This window comes from Eubalaena glacialis, chromosome 10, assembly GCF_028564815.1.
Source record: "Eubalaena glacialis isolate mEubGla1 chromosome 10, mEubGla1.1.hap2.+ XY, whole genome shotgun sequence".
NCBI classification, from domain to species: Eukaryota; Metazoa; Chordata; class Mammalia; order Artiodactyla; family Balaenidae; genus Eubalaena; species Eubalaena glacialis.
Window position 1 is genome coordinate 50,032,122 of NC_083725.1, and position 20,930 is coordinate 50,053,051.

General features: G+C 37.3%; 1 protein-coding gene across 2 annotated transcripts in view; it reads left to right on the forward strand.

The window, feature by feature from the left end:
* MRE11 (MRE11 homolog, double strand break repair nuclease) overlaps positions 1–20,930 on the forward strand; it is a 69,298-nt gene that overhangs the window by 40,919 nt on the left and 7,449 nt on the right. The window contains exons 14-17 of one of the 2 annotated variants that reach the window (XM_061202694.1): positions 1,211–1,267; positions 11,762–11,981; positions 12,900–12,983; positions 19,122–19,180. In XM_061202694.1, coding sequence (XP_061058677.1) covers positions 1,211–1,267; positions 11,762–11,981; positions 12,900–12,983; positions 19,122–19,180 — 420 coding nt within the window. Of the gene's footprint in view, positions 1–1,210; positions 1,268–11,761; positions 11,982–12,899; positions 12,984–13,090; positions 13,379–19,121; positions 19,181–20,930 lie in introns of those variants that run through there. The other variant, XM_061202695.1, reaches the window with a different exon arrangement.

A 20,930-nucleotide genomic window follows, 5' to 3' on the forward strand; every position in this document is an offset into this window, starting at 1 on the left:
GCACTTAACACCTTTTGCAAAGATTTCACAGGTTCACATATTTGAAAGGACTCATAAGACTCCACTGAACATACTCACTTAAAAGTTTTTATTTAAAGGCAACTGATAACAGTACTGCAAGAGAAGGAGTATAGGCAGGCATTAGGGATCTGAGAGACACCAGGCGTCTGTTTCTCACGTCCTTATATGCACACAGCAAACCCGGGACAGAACACCAAGATCTGTGCAGAAGTTTCCAGGAAGTCTTTTATGCCTCTCTGGTCACATAATCAAACCATGCTGTCTAACTGCTCATGCAGGTTGAAATCCATCAGTAAATAATTTGGCCCTGGGAATGCCAGAGGCTCCTCAGAGGTAAGGATGGAGCTTTCTCAGTCTAGCTGTAAATTAACTTGATCCTATATACTTTCTAAAATACAACATAACTTTTTATTTTGTTTCTTATTTTGTAACACACACACACACATGCACACACACATGCACATACTGATTGTAAGCTCCATGGAGGGCAGAATTCTTGACCATTTTGTTCATTATTGTATTCTCAGTTCCTACAATAGCACCTGGCACATAGTAGCTTGGCTCAGTAAATATGTTGCCGAGTAAATTATTAAATAAATGGAGTTTATTTCTAGCTACATAACTATATTATAAGAGCTTTGTGAGCAGGAACCAGTAAAAAAGGAAGCTTTGTATCCTTCCTGGCACCAGGACCAGGGTTGGCAGACAGCAAACATTTGGTGGTTGACTGTTAGCAAAATGGATCTTCAGGGGCCCACCCACTTCAGATACCATTTCAGAGAGCCTCCTGGATGACTTGCAGCCAGGTGCCCAAGAATGATTTGAGTAATGTAATAATTCAAACCTATTAAAAGAGAGGTTTTTGTTTTTAGCTCTTTTACTGAAGTATAACACCCATAGGACATTAGAATTTTTTCCTCTGCAGTCCGACAGGCTGTTTTTCAATGACTTGGAACATTTGGTCAGCAGGTAATATCATTTTGCTTAGGGCCAATTTTTCTTAGAGTGCATTTCTGAATTTTTAATATAAGTCACTGGGGAAATATGACTTCTTTAATCTTTTGTGAAACAAAACTATACTTGAATTTCCGAGTTTTATGTTGTAATGGAAAACATCAGTTAATCAGTTTTATATTTATATAACAGACATGTTTGTAACATGTTTGTGATTTATTCTGTTACAATCCAGGTACGTCGTTTCAGAGAAAGCAGACAGAAGAATGAAGAAGATGATGAAGTTCGAGAGGTAATTTTTCTGAAAATTCCTTTATTATATGTCAGCTTGTTAAATCAGAATAACTAGTAGGTTTATTTAGAGTAGTCAGTCCACAGGATCTCTGTTGGGTGGGTAGGACTGAGCAGGGGTTGGCTGAGGACCGCTGCCTTTGACTTATTCCAATTCGGCCTACGAGTATTCTGCTTGCTGATATTCTCTTTTTTTCCTTTTGCTCTTGTCAAAAACTTACTTAATTTTGCATGTGTGTATGTGGTGGGTGCGGGCATGGAGGTGAGGCACAGGAATAGTAGCCCGTAGAGCTCTTTTTAATGAAAATATTTCCCAACTGCTATTAGAGCATCTTATCAGTATAAAATCTTACCCTACTGAGCTGATATTGTTTGGGGCAAAAAGAAAGAAACTTAGTGTTTTGGTCAGCAGTGTCATCATAGGTAAATACACAGTGTCCACTGGCCTTTCTAAAATGTTGAAATTAGCCTGTTCACCGTTATCACTGTCTTTTCAGTCACTTTGGAGATTAGGGACTTGAGGTTAGCAACCATTAACTTAAACTTTGGGCCTCTTTCTGATACTTGGTGAATTCATGATTGAAATATATTTTCCTGTTTTCTAATTGTCCTTAGTGTTTGATGATTGCTGTCTAGTACTTAAACATTATGTTATCAATTATTTACTTTTGGGCTTTTGTCTTGATTGCTTTCCTTCAGCATTTTGTATAGTACCTGTTGTGGGTAGCCATTCTGTTTTTTATTAGGAATATAAATATGAAAAAGGTGTAGTCTGTGTCCACCAGAGATTCTCAATTTAGTAGGTGAGACAGATATATGTAGAAAGAAAAATTTAAACCTTATGACCTGAAGTTTCATCCTCACTGAATTCATACAACTGTCCATTTTCATTCCCTAAATACTTCAGAACTGTAGCTGACAGGCGGTGAATTGGAAAGAGTTGAAACGTGACATATCCCTCAGATTAACTTTGACAAGTCCCACTGTCTTCTCTGCTACAATAAAAAGGGGATAAATAGGAGCCCCCTCCCCCCTTTTTAAATAATATTTTTTGCCTTATTTTAAGCACACTCCTTAGGCAAAAGTCAAGACCTGAGTCACTAAGGAGAGAAGGAAAAGCACCCTGCTTAAGGAGAGGAAGACTCTCAATTTACTCTTTTCCTCCCTGAATTCTTCCAAAGGAATCCTGTTTAGTAGTTGACTACTAGGTAATACCACAGCCTTTAAGGTCAAGCAGTTTTAGACTCTGATAGGAAAAATCGGTTATCAAATAATTCTTCTGTACCATCTTTAGAGGTCATAAGATAGACTCTAGGTTTTTGTGGGGTTTTTTTCTTTTAATGAAACTTCCAAGTCTAAATCTGATTTACTTCATCATCCGACATTCCATACTTGCTATTTAGGATTTTTAACTGATCCAATAATGCCACTTACCTGGAATTTTAGGGAATAGGAAAGTGACATTTTTGGTGTTGTGGGTTTTTTCTTTTCTCTGTCTTACTATAGAAGTTTGATGTTCTGGGACACTCTTCCCCTCCAAATTGTGTCCCACTTCATTAGAATATGAAGAAATATGAACAGTACAGTAACTCAGTTAATAACCTTTCTTTAAAAAGAATATGCTAGGATAACCTTCTAAATGTCTAGTTGTAATAGGTTTCACAGATCTCTTTCCCTTATACCACTTAACACTATCCATGCAGTAAGATAGGAAATTTTGCAACATAAGCTAACATTACCAGCGATAGTACCAGTATTTACTACAGTGTTTTCCCACACCATGTCTTTCATTAATAGCCTTCAGTAATTGATTACAGAACTAAAAGCTACCACCATCCACTAAATTTCACACTTAACATTCCCAATATCAAAGTCATTCTCCTAAATAAATGTATTGGGAAAAAATAGAACTGGTTACCTATTTGACTTTATTCATTACTGTTTTCAAGGGGAAAAGGGAAATGGTACTTATTAAATTTTTGCTATGTGCATTACTTATACTAATCTCAGTTTCCATTTTACAAATGAGGAGACTGAGACCAGACTTCAGGTCACATGGTGGGGCTGGATTTTGAACCTGTTCTACCTCCGAGTCTGGACTTTTCCACCATACTATGTCCTATCAGGGCTTTATATTATAATAACATTAATACAAGGTATGGCCAATGAATGGCTAAAAATTTAAGACTTCTAAAATCATGCAGCACATGAAGATCACTTTATAATAAGCATAGAATCAATTGCTTTTTAAATTTTTTTACAAGGTGATTTTTGGAAACTAAGAGGAGAAAGCTATAGATTAGGGATACCCTACCACATTTATTATATTTGTATTCATCTTATGTAGAGTGCCCTTAAAGTAGAAAAGGAAGTTTACCAAATGGTAAGAATGAATGCTAGAAAGAAATGATTCTTGGTTCTTGGATTATTTGACTTAAACTTGATTAACTTTTTCTTTTTTGTTTTGTTTTGTTTTTTAGGCCGCACTATGCGGCATGCGGGATCTTAGTTCCCCGACCAGGGATTGAACCCGTGCCCCCTGCATTGGGAGCGCAGAATCTTAACCACTGGACCGCCAGGGAAGTCCCTTGATTAACTTTTTCAATTTCACAGATTACAGAAATATTTCTTTATAATGGATCCTTTGTGTTCGAAATCACTAATCTCAGTTTTTCATTAGTCTTTTAAAGAGTAAGAGTGAACATTTTATCCAAGGATGGTAAGGAGAGGGTATGAGAAATTTCATATGGGAGTTTTTCAGAAGAAAGAACTTTGGAGTTCAGATTTTCAGCTATATTTTAAGACTGTAACAGGTAATCAGGGCTTCTTAGGTAATTTTTTAGTATGCCATAGGGTATTATAAATTTTTTCATTCTCAGCATTCTATTTAGAACTTGACTAATAGAGTTTGGGACTTTCCCAAGCTGTGGTTCACAGTTTTGCAGAATTATTTAGCTCAGAATATGAATCCCAGTATCATACTTAAATTATTTAAACAGACAAACAAAAGCATTAGTCCTTCCAGTAGAGAAAAAACATGCTTTAATGTCTTTTTGTTCACATAGAAACACTCTCAAGTATTTTCTTTAATTATAAGTTCATATTTAAATAAAAGGCCAAATAGTAAATATTTTAGGCTTTGCAAGCCATATATGGTGTCTGTCACATATTTTTTTTTACAGTCCTTTAAAAATGTAAAAACTCTTCTTAGTCTGATCCATAGTCCATAGTTGCACTGGGCCTCTGATTTCTTTCTTATGTTCTATCTGAATTTGAGGCAGGGTTGATACCCTCTTTTAAACTGTAATACCAAGTGCTATTACCAGAGTGAAGAGGCAACCAATAGCATGGGCGAAAATATTTGCAAATCATATGTCTGATAAAGGATTAATAACCAGAATATATAAAGAGCTCCTAAAATTGAACACAAAACAACCTAATTTAAAAATGAGCAAAGGGCTTAAATAGATATTTCTCTAAAGAAGAAATACAAGTAACCAAAAAGCACATGAAATGATGCTCCACATCACTAATCACTAGGAGATTCTAATCAAAACCATGAGATAAAATTCACACCCCTTTGGATGGCTATTATCCAAAAATTAGAAAGTAACAAGTATTGGCAAGGAAATAGAGAAATTGGAACCCTTGTGCATTGCTGGTGGGAAGATAAAAGCTACTGTGGAAAACAGTATGATGGTTCCTCAGAAAATTAAACATAGAATTGCCATATGATCTAGTGATTCCACTTCTGTGTATTTACCAAAAAAAATTGAAAGCAGGGACTCGAACATGTATTTGTACACCAATGTTCATAACATTATTTACAATAGCCCACAGGTAGTAACGATCCAAAGTCTATCAAAAGATGAATGGGTAAACAAGATGTGATACATACATCCATTGGAATATTCTTTAGCCTTAAAAGGAATGAAATTGAAGTATAGAATGGTACATACTATATCATGGATAAACCTTCAAAACATTATACTAAGTGAAGTAAGTCAGACATAAAAGAACAAATACTAAATGATTCCACTTACATGAGATACCTAGAGTAGTCAAATTCATACAGACAGAAGGTAGAAGAGTGATTATCGGAGTTTGGGGGGGCAGTTAGGGAATGAAGGGTTATTTAATGGGTATGGAGTTTCAGTTTGGGATTATGAAAAAGTTGTGACAATGGATGATGGCAGTGGTTGTACAACACTGTAATGTACTTAATGCCACTGAAATACACACTTAAAAATGGTTAAAATGGTAAATTTTTATGTTACGTATATATTACTACAAAAAAGTGCAATAATACTAGGGTAGTATATTTTTAAATCTCGCAAAAAGTATATGGAAACATTGTCTTGCCATTGGCCCTATGCCTCCACTCATGAGGTAAATTCATAGAAGTAATGTAGTTCAAAGATATCAGTAAAGTCCACAGTCTGTTGTACAGAAAGATAAAGTATTATCTGAGTATAATGTTTGAGATGCTAAAATGAAGGTGTAGTATTTAGACAAAGGCAAAGTATGAAATTTGGCAATGATGATAATTCATTCAAAGAAGTAATAATCATAAAAAGGCATATGTGTTTTAAATTTTGCTAGATTCTGCCAAATCACTCCAAATATGTTACACCAGTTCCTCTCCCGACCGATAGTATTAGGGAGTGCTTATTTCCCTGCATCCTTGCGGTCATGACATATTACTACATCTTTTGATCTGTAGAAATCTAAGTGGTGAGAAATTATTTCTTACAGTTGCTTTTAACTCATACTACTTGTATTACTAGTGAGTCTGAGCAATTTTTATGTTTATAAGTTATATTTATATGAAACACCTGATCATGTTCTTTGCATAGAATATTTTTTTCTTTTGGCTAGGGCATTGGTCTTTCTCTAATTGGTTTATAAGAGCACTGGGGTGAAAGTGTGTGCACACTCTGTATGTGTGTTTGTGTAGCAGCAGAGTTAAGGTTTTTGTTATGTAAAAGAAGTATCCACTTGTTCCTGAGAGTTTTTTGTTTGCTTGTTTAAATCCAGAATGGGTAATGAATTAAGAGCTTTTTTGGCATCTGTGAAGATAAGCATGCAGGGTTCTTCCTCCTGTGTTCTGTTAATATGGTGAATTATATTATTTCCTATCCTATTATTGACCCAACCTTAGTATCACTTTGTGAAGCCCCTGATAATAGGTGTACTGGTCTTTCCATGCGCCCCGGGATTCCTTTTGTTTGCTTTGCTATTCATGAGTAAGATACTGTAATTTTCCTTTTGTGCATGCAGTTCTTTGTCAGTTTTTCAGTACCATGTTATGCTGGCGTTATAAAAACCAGCTGGAAGCTTGCTTTCTTTATGCTCTGTTCCTATTGAAATAGCCATGGAATCATCTGTTCTTTGAAGATTTGGTAGAATTTACCTGTGAAACTCTCTGGTTGTGATCATTTTCGGGAGTGTAGTTCTTTTAAGAATTTTCTCAAAATGTTGTTAATTAGTCTGTTGAGACTGTCTATCTTTTCTTGATTCAGTTTAGGTCATTTATTTTCCAGATTACTTAGAACTGAGCAGAGTGTTTTATCATAATTCTTTTAATTTTCCTTAGATCTTTTTTCCCCTCCATTCTCCTTTCTTTGCTTTAATTTAACAATTCATTTTTAAATTGTTTCATGTGTTCTGATATGCAGTATTTTTATTATCATTTTCTAGGTATTCTACAATTTTTGTTTTGTTTTGCAGTTTGGAGTCCAGGCTTTTGTCTTATTAATTTCTAATTTTATTGCATTGTGATTAGAAAGTATGATAATATTCTTTTTACTATTTAGAATTGATGTTTTTCTTAGCATCCCATTATATATCGGTTAAAACATTTCATGGTGTCTTGAAAAGAAGTATATTGTTTATTTTCAGAGTACAGAGTTCAACGTGTATCAATTAGATCTACCTTATGTAATTTAGGTCTCCTTTTTTCTTTTAAATATATATATTTTTTATTTTATTTTATAAATTTATTTATTTATTTTTGGCTGCCTTGGGTCTTCGTTGCTGTGCGCGGGCTTTCTCTAGTTGCGGCGAGCGGGGGCTACCCTTCGTTGTGGTGCGCGGGCTTCTCATTGCGGAGGCTTCTCTTGTTGCGGAGCACAGGCTCTAGGCGGACGGGCTTCAGTAGTTGTGGCACGTGGGCTCAGTAGTTGTGGCACGTGGGCTCAGTAGTGTGGCTCATGGGCTCTAGAGTGCAGGCTCAGTAGTTGTGGTGCACAGGCTTAGTTGCTCCACGGCATGTGGGATCTTCCCGGACCAGGGCTCAAACCCGTGTCCCCTGCATTGGCAGGCGGATTCTTAACCACTGTGCCACCAGGGAAGTCCCTGTATATGTATATTTTAATGTAGAGCTAGTTCTCGTTATTCATGGTAGTTGTATTCTATAAAGTCACTGTAAACACTGAGTGAACACTGAACTGTTGCTCCTAGGGGAAATACAGGAATAGGTTCCTGCCAGCCACTGGTTACAGCATTTTTGTTAACTGATTAATACATAACCCTTTCCATGTGTGTTTCTGTTTTAAGACCTTACTCAATATATATCATTGATTCATTAGCATTGGACTTGTGGCCCATTCAGCGCATGCCTTAATGAAGCGTATATGATGCATGTGTTTCCTCCATAAGGCACATCACAGCTTCTTGCACTTAGGAACCCTAGACAGCGCTTCAGCACTACACTGGGGGCCGTTTTAAAAGTAAAATCCCCCGCTGAAAGCACAAAATTGTGAACACGGCACTAAACGTACTATGAAAAGGGTACTCGTTTAAAGAAGGCTGAGTGTCGCCTCGTTCGACCTCATCTGGGAAGGTGCGTGTCAGGCGATTCAGAATTTTCACCTCTCTGCACGTGTCCGTGAATGACCACAAATGCATCAGGAGTTAGAAATAAATTTTGGCAAGTAGGTGAATTTGCATATACGGAGTCTGAAAATTATGAGGATTGACTGTACTTCATCTGGGACAAGGAAGATGAATTGAAATCTTTTTCAACTATTTTTTCTCTGTATCTTTTTGGTTGTATTCCCTAAAGTTTTGTTCTTTTGGAGTTGTAATGCCATGTTGAGCCCTTCCCGTAGTCACTTAGCTGTTGTTTCACTTCAGCAAGTTCATCAGCGTGAAGCTGGGTTACCTCCACCTCCCCCCACCCGCTACACTCCTGCTTCTGCCCTGCCTGCTCTGTGCTCATCTCCTCATCTAGCCCTGTCTCTCCATATTTCATGGCACCACACAGAGCTTAGAAAAGCTCTGGATGCCTATTCTGAGACCCAGAACTAGTCATTCCAAGCAAGAGAGACTGTTGTCATGGCCTCTTGGCATGGGTAGATCAATTTTGGAGCTCTCTGTAGTGTCTGAAACTCTTCTCAACCTTCTCCCTTAGCCAGGCCAAATATTCACTATACCCATTAACTCTTTCTCCTAGGTTTTGTGTTTTGTGGGTGGAGCAATTTTCTAATTTTATTCAAAAAGGTATTTTTAAAATTTTTGTTCTCCTTGTTACATTTTGATAGGTTTAAAGGAAGAGATCAGGGCAGCATTGCTCCTATTCTGTTTTTAATCAGAAAATCTATATTCATTTCAGAGTTAGGATATTTCATTAAGTCTCAAACTTGTCTTTTCTAGACAGTTTCTTATCAAATTAAAATTTATTAAGTTAAAATCTTGGCCCTCAGGTTTTTATTATTTCCAGGCTTTCAATTGTTTTGTTCTACCTAATTCTTTTTACTATATATTTGTAAGAGATTATTGCTTATGTTTTTCTGATTATAAAAGTAATATTTTAGAAAACGTACATTGTAGCAAATTTGTAATATTCAAGAATAATGAAGAAAACAAAAAGCACCCTAAAATTTCATCACCCAGAGATAGCAGCTATTTTTGGTGAGTTTTTTTCTTTTTTCTTTTCTTTTTTTTTTAATTTCACGAAAAAAGAAATCACTATCTTTTATTTAAATCCATACGCCTAAAACAAATATCATATAATATCGCTTATATGTGGAATCTAGAAAAATGGTACAGATGAACTTATTTGCAAAGCAGAAATAGAGACACAGATGTAGAGAACAAACGTGTGGAAACCAAGGGGGGAAGGGAGGGTGAGATGAATTGGGAGCTTAGGATTGACATATATACACTACTATATATAAAATAGATAACTAATGAGAACCTACTGTATAACACAGGGAGCTCTACTCAATGCTCTTTGGTGACCTAAATGGGAAGGAAATCTAAAAAACAGGGGATATGTGTATACGTATAACTGATTCACTTTGCTGTACAGCAGAAACTAACACAACATTGTAAAGCAACTATACTCCAACAAAAATTAATTAAAAAAAATAAATCCATACACCTATTCTCAGTCTTCATCTGGGTTGAACTCTCAGCATCTTTTAAAATAAAACTATTTTTCAAAAAAAAATTAAGAAAACAAGTCCATTTACAAGAACATCAAAAAGAGTAAAATACTTAGGAATAAACCCAATAAAAGAAACATAAGACTTGCACAATAAAAATCATAAAATGTTGCTGAAAGTAATTTTAAAAGTCCTAAAAAAAGTACTAAATAAATGAAATGATATCCCATGTTCATGAACTGGAAGACTTAGTACTGCTAGATGACAGTAATCCCCAAACCCCATCTGCCTTTTTCCTTTTTTTTTTTTTTTTGGCAGAAATTAACAAACTGATCCTAAAGTAATGGTAATTAAAACAGTGTGGTACTGGGATAAGGCTAGACAAATCAATCCATGAAACAGAATCAAGAATCCAGAAATAAACTCTGACATTTATGGTTAATTGGTTTTCCAGAAGGGTGCCAAGATAATTCAGTGGGGGAAAGAACAGTCTTTTCAACAAATGGTGTAGGGACAACTGGATATCCATATGCAAAAGAGGCTGGATCCCTATATCACACAGTATAAAAAAATTAGCTCAAAATGGATCAAAGAAGGGAAAAAAAAGAATCAAAGACCTAAATATATGCACTAAAACCATAAAACTCTTAGAAGAAAATATAGGAGTGGATCTTTGTGACTCTGGATTAGGCAATGGCTTCTTAGATATGACACCAAAAGCTCAAGCAACAAAAGAAAAAATAAACTGGAATTCATCAAAACTTAAAACTTTTTGCTTCAAAGGACGCCATCAAAAAGGGAACAGACAACCCAAGAAATGGAGAAAATATCTGCAAATCATATATCTGATAAGGGTTCAATATTCAGAACAAAGAGAGAACACTTATAACCCAACAATAAAAAGACAAATAGCCCACTTCAAAAATGGGCAAAGTATTTGAATGGACATTTCTCCGAAAAGATACACAAATGAAAAGATGCTCAACATGATTAGCCATGAAGGAAGTGCAAACCAAACCCACACTAATACACCACTTCATATCCATTTGATCTTTTGTTGGGTCTTCATTGCTGCACGTGGGCTTTCTCTAGTTGCATTGAGCAGGGGCTACTGTTCACTGTCGTGCGCAGGCTTCTCATTGTGGTGGCTTCTCTTGTTAAGGAGAACAGGCTCTAGGTGCGTGGGCTTCAGTAGTTGTGGCTCACGGGCTTAGTTGCTCCGCAGCATGTGGGATCTTCCTGGACCAGGGCTCGAACCCGTGTCCCCTGCATTGGCAGGCAGAATCTTAACCACTGTGCCACCATGGAAGTCCACATCCATGTGATCTTGATGCTTGCAACATTCTTTTTGGGTGGCACGGGGTTCATGACACAAGATTATTTTTCTTTCTCTATAGATTCAGTTACTTTAATTGGTTCTTCACTAGAGAAACAAGAATCTCATAATTGGTTCTCATTACTTGCTTGTAAAGTTCCTTCTGCCATGCCTCTAGATTCAGTCATTCTTGCTCGGAGAAATAAACGGCCACATCCTTGAAAGTCAGAGGTAACGGAGCTGGCTCGGCCATGGGCCCTTGCGGTCCCACCCGGCCCCGGACGGGGTTACGGCCAAGCCAGGTGTCCTGGCTGCCCGCGGCACCTCCCCTGCGGCAGCCTCCTGCTCCCCACCGACCTCGAGTTTTTTTTCTTGTTACTTATCAAGAGCCCGTTGTACAAAGTAGCTCAAATGATGGCAGTCTCTTACAAATGGTGGTGTTGCATTAGGGGCGATTGCCAACATTCCTCCCAGTTCTGAAACTTTTGATTCTGTGAAATTTTATGGTTCTTGATATACATTTTCAAAAGGTCTCATTTTATACATTTTCAAACGGTCTCATTTTACAGGTATCAGTGGTATTGTAAATTGATCTAACAAATTGTGGGCACTGAATTTGATTGATGGGGGAGAGAGCTTCTCCTGTTTTACATTTTTTAGCATGATTAGTGAAAAATAATAGTTTAGACAGTTTGGCAATATGAAATGTCCATCCGAGTGACTGGATTAATGACTTTTAGGCTGCTGCATTGTCTACTGATGTGTATTTTCCTCTTGTCATCCCTCTTAGGCCATGAGTAGGGCCAGAGCCCTCAGATCGCAGTCAGAGGAAGCTGCTTCCGCCTTTAGTGCTGATGACCTTATGAGTATAGATTTGGCAGAACAGATGGCTGATGACTCTGATGACAGCATCACAGCAGCAGCCAACAGAGGAAGAGGCCGAGGAAGAGGCCGGAGAGGAGGAAGAGGGCAGAATCCAGTGTCAAGAGGAGGATCTCAGAGAGGAAGAGGTTAGCACTGAGTACAGTCTTTCTTACACATTCACACTTGGCAGTTGTGTGGGAAATTCAGAATTGTGTTCATTTTGGCAGAATTGAGTTACACAGTCCTTTAAAAATTTATTTTTATAATGCATAAAAACAGTCTTTAATGTAGTTCCAACATGTACATTTCATGTAAATAAATTCTGAATGGCCACATGCACATATAGTTTGAATAGTTCTTAACACGTTTTTTTTTTTAAAGAATTTCATAGTGCTTCTCACACATTGGGAACATTTAGTAGACATGTTTACTCTCACATGTACAAAGTAATAGTGAGGCAAACACTTCAGGAAAATGTCTAGCTAATGCCCACTAACAGCAGGAAGAAAACTCCAGATTATAAAATTTATTATTTTTGAAAACTGCCCCTACACAATTTGATTTTTTAAAGCAGTCATTAAATTAATTGCCATCATTGTGTCTAATGTGATACTATTGTCATTGAATAGTCCAAATAATAGAAGATAGTCATCTAGTGACTTCCTGATGCATTATAGAACTCCATCCCTAGGAATATTTTTAAATTATTTTTTTATTAAATATTTATCTGTTGGAATTTTAAACTGTTAAAATGGGTAGTACTTTAGTTAAAAATCTCCCAGGAGAGAAATCCCCATCTTCTAGTGATAATTGTTTTCATTATCCTTACATTTATAAATTTTTTCCTTATATTGTAATTGGAACAATATGAACCAAGTGTGGCCTAAGAATAGTCTCTGAAAATTGATTGATCAGACTCTAGATGTTTCTTCTTATATATATCTTTGACATTTTACACATAAACTATGTTTTGACATAACTTTATTTAGTGATTTTTTTTAAAAAAACAAAAAAAACCTTAGCTACTGGTGGACTTTTATACTGACCGCTCATTATTCTAACAGCAGGCGCTGCTCTGGAGACTTCTACTCGAGGCAGAAGTTCAAAGGCCACTATGTCAACATCTAGAAATATGTCTATTGTAGATGGTGAGTATAGACTGCAAAAGATCACCTAGCAGGTACTTATAAATTCCAACACAGGAAGACTCAGGAAACCCCATGAGTAAACCTTACTGGTTTGTGTTGAATCACAGGATAAATTATGCTGATTTAAAAGACCTTTGCCAGGCTTCCCTGGTGACGCAGTGGTTGAGAATCTGCCTGCCAATGCAGGGGACACGGGTTCGAGCCCTGGTCTGGGAAGATCCCACATGCTGCGGAGCAACTAGGCCCGTGAGCCACGACTACTGAGCCTGCGCGTCTGGAGCCTGTGCTCCGCAACAAGAGAGGCCTCGATAGTGAGAGGCCCGCGCATCGCGATGAAGAGTGGCCCCCGCTTGCCGCAACTACAGAAAGTCCTCGCACAGAAACGAAGACCCAACACAGCCAAAAATAAATAATAAATAAATAATAAATAAATTAAAAAAATAATAATAATAAAAAAATAAAATAAAATAAAAGACCTTTGCCATTCATGGAGGCTATTGAAGAGGGTGGGCTCTAAAAATTAAGTTTTATATCCTACTTTAGACAAATTTGATTATTTCCCTTTTATAGAGGGATCACTAAGACATGGAAAAGGCAGTTGGTCAGTGTATCAACAATGATTAAGAGAGAAGGAACTGCTCCTTAATGTACTGTAAACTTTCTTTCCTCATGCTGCTTTTGTCCATCTCTACTGTTAGTATAGAGTCATGTGAGCTGCATTTAAGGGAAATTATGGTTAGGATTCTTTGAATTGATTTTGTGTATGTGCTGTGGTCTAAAAATTAGCCTCAAACCTAGGGAACCTATTTTCATAAACTATTTTAATAATAATTTAATATAAAAATTTAATAAACTATTTTTAGTATTACAGTTTATGAGATCAGAGGAAGTTGTAAGTCAGATCTGTGAAAATATATGTTAAAATAGGTGGTGATATTTTTTTCTCCCTACCATTCAGAGTATATCCATATGTATTTTATTTATATCATCTTATTATTTGAGATTAATTTTTGACAGATTGGAGAGTTGGACTAAATCTCACAAGATGAAATTTGTCAAGGGTAAATATAAACTGTATTTATGTCCAAAAGGACAGCTGCACAGAGAAGTATATGATATTAGCAGAGAACCAAGTAAGAAAGACTTAGGTGACTAAGGTTGTGCAGGTTGATCTAACTGTCCAAATCTAATGGCGCCTTAAGGACTATTAATAGAAGTAATGCTTCTCTACAGCAAGGAAGTTCTCCCTCGTACTGATTGGATGTATCATGCCAAGAATACTGTGCTCATCTTTTGGAACCATATTTCAAGAAAGATGTCAACTTTATATGGTCATTCAGAAGAGAAACCATATAATATAAAAAATTTGATAGAAGGAACTTAGGATATCTAACCTGGGAAAAATTCAAGTCTTTACAGAAATTAAGTTCTGTTATGTCAAAGATCGAATAGATTTGATTTGTATAGTCCTAAAGACAGTGGTTTTAAATCTATTTTAAGCTATGGATTCTGAAAGCTATGTCTCCTATCTTTAAATAAGTACTCATATGCAATTGTACTCCATTTTAAAGGGCTCAGGGACCCCCATGAAGCCTATCCATGGGCTCCAGGTTAAGAACTACCAACCCAATGAGGATAGATGGGAAAAGCTAATCACACACAGATTTAAGTTTATTATGTGATAAAGTGGACCTGGAAGGCTTAAGAACAATTTCACCTACTCCCTCTTTTATAGACGAGGGAATTGAGCTAAGTAATTTGCCCTAGGTTGATAAAACCACTAATAGTACTAATAATAGCTAATACTTATGAGACGATTACTGCAGGCCTCTCAACAGCTCAGTGGGATAGGCACTTATTATTTCTCTGTTTTACAGAAAAGGGAACTGAGGCTTTGAAAAGATAGGCAACTTATCCAAGGTCTCACAACTAGTAAATTCTAGAGCTTGAATTGATCCCACATTCTCTGGCCTTCAGAGTGAGTAGGTAACCACTCTACTGTTAGTTTCCAGAGCAAGAGAAGATTAGAGATTGAGCTACTGGCTCTCAGTAGAGAAGTCTTTGCATTATACGGAATAATCTATCAACCAACATAAAGATGGTGTAAGCTGCCTCAGAAGGAAGTGAGTTGTGACTCCATCAGAGGAAGTTTTCAATATTTTCTGGATGACAGATGACATTGGAGAAAGGATAAAACCATCAGCTCTATTAAATGATTCTTAAAGAACCTTCTTATCAGAAGTTCTGCTGCTATGTTTTTATTCAAGGATTATTCAGTACTTGAGTAGGGCCAGCTGAGATCCTTATCTTTTGACTTTAGAAGTATATCGTCTCTGTTGCCGTTTAGAAAATGGCATTTAGAAAGATGCTGTGACATTCTTGGACGGTGTAAGATAAAAGCAGAGAAGGGAAAAGGAAGTGAAAAAAGGCAGCACGGTAAACGATCTGGGATGAGTTCAACGTGTAAAAAGCTTTGTGACTTTGGACAAGTCACTCACTCTCCTAGTTTGTTTACAGGTGCATTGGGAATAATCTTGCCATATTGGATTACTCTGAAGATTAAAAGCAAAAAGCCTTGGAATTCCCTGGTGGTCCAGTGGTTAGGACTCCACTGAGGGCCCGGGTTCAATCCCTGGTTGGGGAACTAAGATCCTGCAGGCCGTGCAGTACAGCCAAAAAAAAAAAAAAAGCCAAAAGCCTGGCACATAGTAGGCTTTTGTGAAATGTTTATATATATATATGAGCTATTATAAAAAAAGAGAAAACAGAGGGAGTTAGAAAAGGATCGTGAGTAAAATAAGAACACTTCCATGTTAAACTACCAAAAGTTGGTCAGTGTGCAACACAGAGGCATAGACTTTGTAAATTACCTGCCTTTACCTTAGCCCAAACTGCCTTTTATCACCATGGCTTTGTTGTTTTATGTGAAACTTTCCTTGACACCAGTGGGCAGAATTAATCACTCGGATTGAGTCTTCAGGTTTCCATTGTTGTCATTAAGAAATCAGCTATTAGTTTAGCTTGTTGCTTTTTTTAAAGTAGTCTATTTTTCCTCCGGCTGGCCGTCTTTGGTGTTCTACACTTTCACTATGATGAATCTAGATATGTGATTCTTTTTTTATCCTGCTTAGGATTTATGGGGTTTCATGAAACTGTGAATTGGTGCCTTTTATCATCTCTAGAAATCCTTTGCTGTTATCCCTTCAGATATTACCTGTGTGCTATACTTTTTCTTTCCTTCTAAGACTTCAATTAAATAAATGTATGACCTATTCACTGTGTCCTCCCACTGGAGGAGGAGTACTAACTTCCCAGAGTAGTTATAAGTGTTAAATGAACTATGCATAACCATTACTGAGCACAGCACTTAGAAAGAATCCAATAAATGACTGCTGCTGTTAGTATTAGTGACTGTGTTTACAGTTAACTCATGAAAATGGATGTTTCTATAAATCAGTCTAATGCAGTTGATTTGGTCCAATGGTTTTGCAGTTTAACTCCAACATTGGCCTTTTTTTTGAAAAACGAAACTGACTTTTTAATACGGTCTCTGACAAAATAACCATGGAGTACTAACTATAGTTACTATAAGTTTGGGACAAAAGCAACTTTAAACTATAGCTTCTACGTTCGTATTATAAATGGAGGAATGAAGAGATAAATAAAGGTTCAATCCTATTATAACAAGCTCCATGGAGTGTAAAGATTTGTACAGTAGTACTGGAGTTTTATTGGGAAAGGTAGATATTACACTTATAGCCAGCAGCGGTTGTGAATGAAAGTTAACAGCCCAGACTTTTCCACTGAAGTTTGTCTGCAGAGGATAGTGACTAAGTTAATAAAAGAAGCTTCTGTCTTTGCATTTAATTTACCATGGTTACCACTGCGGCTACTCCATCCGCTATTACTAGCGAAATCATTTGAATACCTACTACATCTAGGCGCTTGCCAAAACAATTTACGTTAACTACCTCTTTTTATCCTGTCAACAATTTTCAGCATGAAGTATTATTAACACTGTTTTATAGGTGGGGAAACCGAGACTTGAAGAAGCCAAGGAACTTGGCCACAGTCACCCAGCTAGTGAGTCCACATGGCTCTAACTCTAAAACCAGAGCTTTTAACCCCCAATACAGTATGTATTGCCTTCCTAACAGAACCGAGTGCTTAATTTTCTGATAATGTTAATTTATCACACAAATATTTATTGGGGATAAAAAGAAAGGAAGGCTCTTCTTTCTTCCAGGAGCCGAGAGTTTGAGGGGTCAATTAGTGAATAACGATTGAGCAGAAATAGTTTTTGAAAGAGTCACGATTGCTGGCCTTTTCATTCAGTTGCCCTCTCCAGCCTTTTGAGTAGAGTAGGATGTGAGGCTAGTGATTGAGTAGCGTGGGTAAGAGCTCTGCTTCTGCCTTTCCTTTCTCCTCTCAGGTAGACATCCTAAGATTGGGGATAGAACCTGGAATAGGAAAAATGAGTAAATCATTAAATTTAGGCTAGGTGGAAAGATTCCTGAGTTTTCTGACTAGGAGAATTTTGGACTTTGTAGGGTTCTTTGAGCATTTGACTTCTTCAAGTCTTTTTATCTCCTCTTGCTCTGTTGTTTAGTTTGGGGGTTATCTTGGGGGAAACGTTTTTTGTTGTATTAGGAAACTGGTAAGGCGTAGGAGAAAATTAAACCTCTAATTGGCTGTTTAAATTTTATTGTAGGTTTTTAATAATCTGCACTTAATTCCAGTGTGGGGGGCTGGGGTGGGGTGGGTGGTTACCCACACCACCAAGCTGTCCTCAGACACCTGCTGGGTGTCCTGCAAGTCAACTCAATTCTGACACTACCTACCCAGAGATAGCATCAGACCCCACAGGGGAAGGACTCAGTTCCAGAAGACTGCCCCCCTCTACTTCAGATGCCAGTCACAAGTCCAGGTTGTTATCTGTACTTCTGACTAATAGGCTATCAATCAGAGGTCCCCATGACTCCCTACCTTGGATTCAATTAACTTGCTAGAGTGGCTCACAGAACTCAGGAAACTAGTTTACTCACTAGATTACTGGTTTATTACAAAAGATATGAAAGGATATGAATCAATAGCCAGATGAAGAGATGTATAGGGCAAAGTCCAGAACAAAGGAGCTTCTGTCCTCATTGAGTTTGGGGTCTAGGCACGTTGGCACGTGGAAGCATCTTGATTCACCACCTGGAAGCTCTCTGAACCCCCTCCTTCCCCCTCCTTTTGGGTTTTTATGGAGGCCCCACTACATAGGAATGATTGATTAAATCATTGGCTGTTGGTGACTGATTCAACCTCTAGCTCCTCTTCCCTCCCCAGAAATCGGGGATGGGACTGAAAGTTCGAACCCTCTATTCCTGGTTGGTTCCCCTGGTAACCAGCCTCCCTCCTCAGTTGTGGTCCCAAAGTTACCTCATTAACATAACAAAAAGCACCTTGATGGCTCTCATTACTTTAGGAAATTAGGGTTTTAGGGGCTCTCTGCCAGAAATGTGGATGAAGACCAAACATATATTTCTTACTGTAAAATCAAAACATTATAATTTTGGTCTCGGGAAAAATAAAAATTAACTAAACTTCATGTTTCTAACCAAGTTTACAAAGCTGAAAATGTGAGGATTCATAGGAAAGTTATCATGGAATGAAAGGTAGGCTGTTTTCTAGCATTCCCTCTGGACTATTTCTTAGGTACTGAATATTTCTAACAAAGTAGAGGAGAATAAGGAAGCGCTTACTGGAACCATGTGGCTCCCACAGGGAAAGAGATTGCTAACCATAAGAGAAGGAACACCTGAGAAGGGTTACTTTCACTATATTTGGAGTTCAGTCCATTAGGTGATCAGATTTTATCCTTCAGCTATTTTTCTATAAAATATTTTTAGTGTAGGTGTATTTATGAACACTGCTTATTACTACTTTATTTGAGTAAACCGGGAAATCATATGAGACTGGTAGTTAGACATATAATTCCATCTCCCGATTTTAAAGCATAGTAAGTGGTTTTATAATTAGTCATCATGGATTTTTGCAGATAGGACTTAGGAAACCTTCAGCTAAAGAAGTGTGCAAATTTTTCTAAGCTTTTTTAAGAATAACATAATGCATGTTTCATCTTTTTCGTTATAGCCTTTAAAGCTGCAAGACAGCAGCCCTCCCAAAATGTTGCTACTAAGAATTATTCAGAGGTAAGAAAAAAAGTTTTGTAATTGTGTACCAATTTATGTTTCCTACATTATGATTGTCAATTCTTTGGTCTACAAAGTAAATAAAAGAAGAAAAAATGTGGAACGTTAAAACTGCAGAGAACTTTACTGATTATCTAGACTGAGGGCTTCTAGGGTTTTTGCGTGGGAGGAGGGTTTCTCTTTTTCTTTCTTTAATAATGGATCGCATGATTGGACACCCATAAATGTATGTACCCAGTAATATTTTTAAGGATAATAACGTTGAACCAAAAGAGTCCATGCATGGAAAACTATGATTGAAGATGGGCGTTCAGTGCGTAGAGAGGTCTTATTTATTGCTGGCTTCCTTTTGTTACTTATACTCTCATAATACTCTGGCTTGTGTCTTAATGGCTGAAGGCAGACTCAAGACAAGCTACAAGGTCTGAGTCTATGGACCTCTGTGTTCAGCTCTAGATTTAACATGAAACTTCTGCTCTTCCTTTGGATTCCAAGAAGAGTCCAGAATGGGCTTGATTCTCCTGTTACCCCTCTTTCAAAACACGTGTCTTACTTCCCAGGCACCATCCCTGGCCTCTACCTACTAGATGCCTGGGGTGTCCCCCCTAGTTATGATAATCAAAATGTCTCCAGACATGTCCAGATGTTTCTGGGATGGGAGGGGGGGGTTAAAAATCACATCTAGTTGAGAATCGTTGCTCTATATCATACTGCCCCACCAGCATTTTCTCAAATTTCACTCCTTCTTGATCTCTTGAGTATGTGACACAATTGACCACCTCCTCTTCCAGAAAACTTCTCTGTTTTTTTTTTTTTCTCTCTTATTATTATACAATTATATATGGGTATACTGGTGCTAACTTTTATCCTGAGCTCCATTTCATTATTCCTATTCAACTATTGCCTGCTATCGCTTCAAGATCATATCTGAAAACAAAATTATCATCATGTCCACAAGGTAGCTTCCCTTCTAGATTTTTCTTTTATAATGCAAGAACATGAGTTCAGAAAGAACAAGTCATGGTAACTTTTTCTTTCATTTTTTTGATTGAGGTGACATAGTGGTAGATAAGGGGAATGCTGAAGGCATTTGATTCCTTCAAGGCACTTAAGACAATCTCCTGATAGTTTCATGGACAAAATGCAGAAATATTGGCTGGATTCATAGCTATTTAGACAACTTCATTTAATGGTTTGTGATTAATAGTTCAATGTCAGCCTTGGGCAGGGGGGGGTCTCAAGTGCTGCTTTTTTCACTATTTTTTCTTTGGCTTTATCAGTTGGATGAAGACATGGCAAATGTGTGTATTAAGTGTCAAGATAACACAAAATGTAGAGGAATAGGTAGTAATTTGGATGATAGAATGAAGAATCACAAGTATCTTTCATGGGGCTTAAAAGCAGCAAGTGGTATTTAACAGGGATAAATGTAACAGAAAAACAGATATCCGGTACTTCCCACACAGTCTTATACCTCATTTAAAATTGGAGATGAAGCACCGATGGCCTAGTTCCTCATTAGAACCCAAGAAAATCACAGGGCACTGTCCGCACATGACCCGATGTGAGTCATTCACCAATCTAAGTGCATGTTTAGGTACCCAGGCTGCCGTGGTAGCAGGAGAGAAGTGAGCTCACACATGTTGTATAAAAAAACCATTTATAAATGAAGAGTGACATTAGTGGGGAGGTTAGGCAGAGCTTTAGTTTTCATGGTTATTGCTTACATGGTATCTGCCTCCTTTTTTGT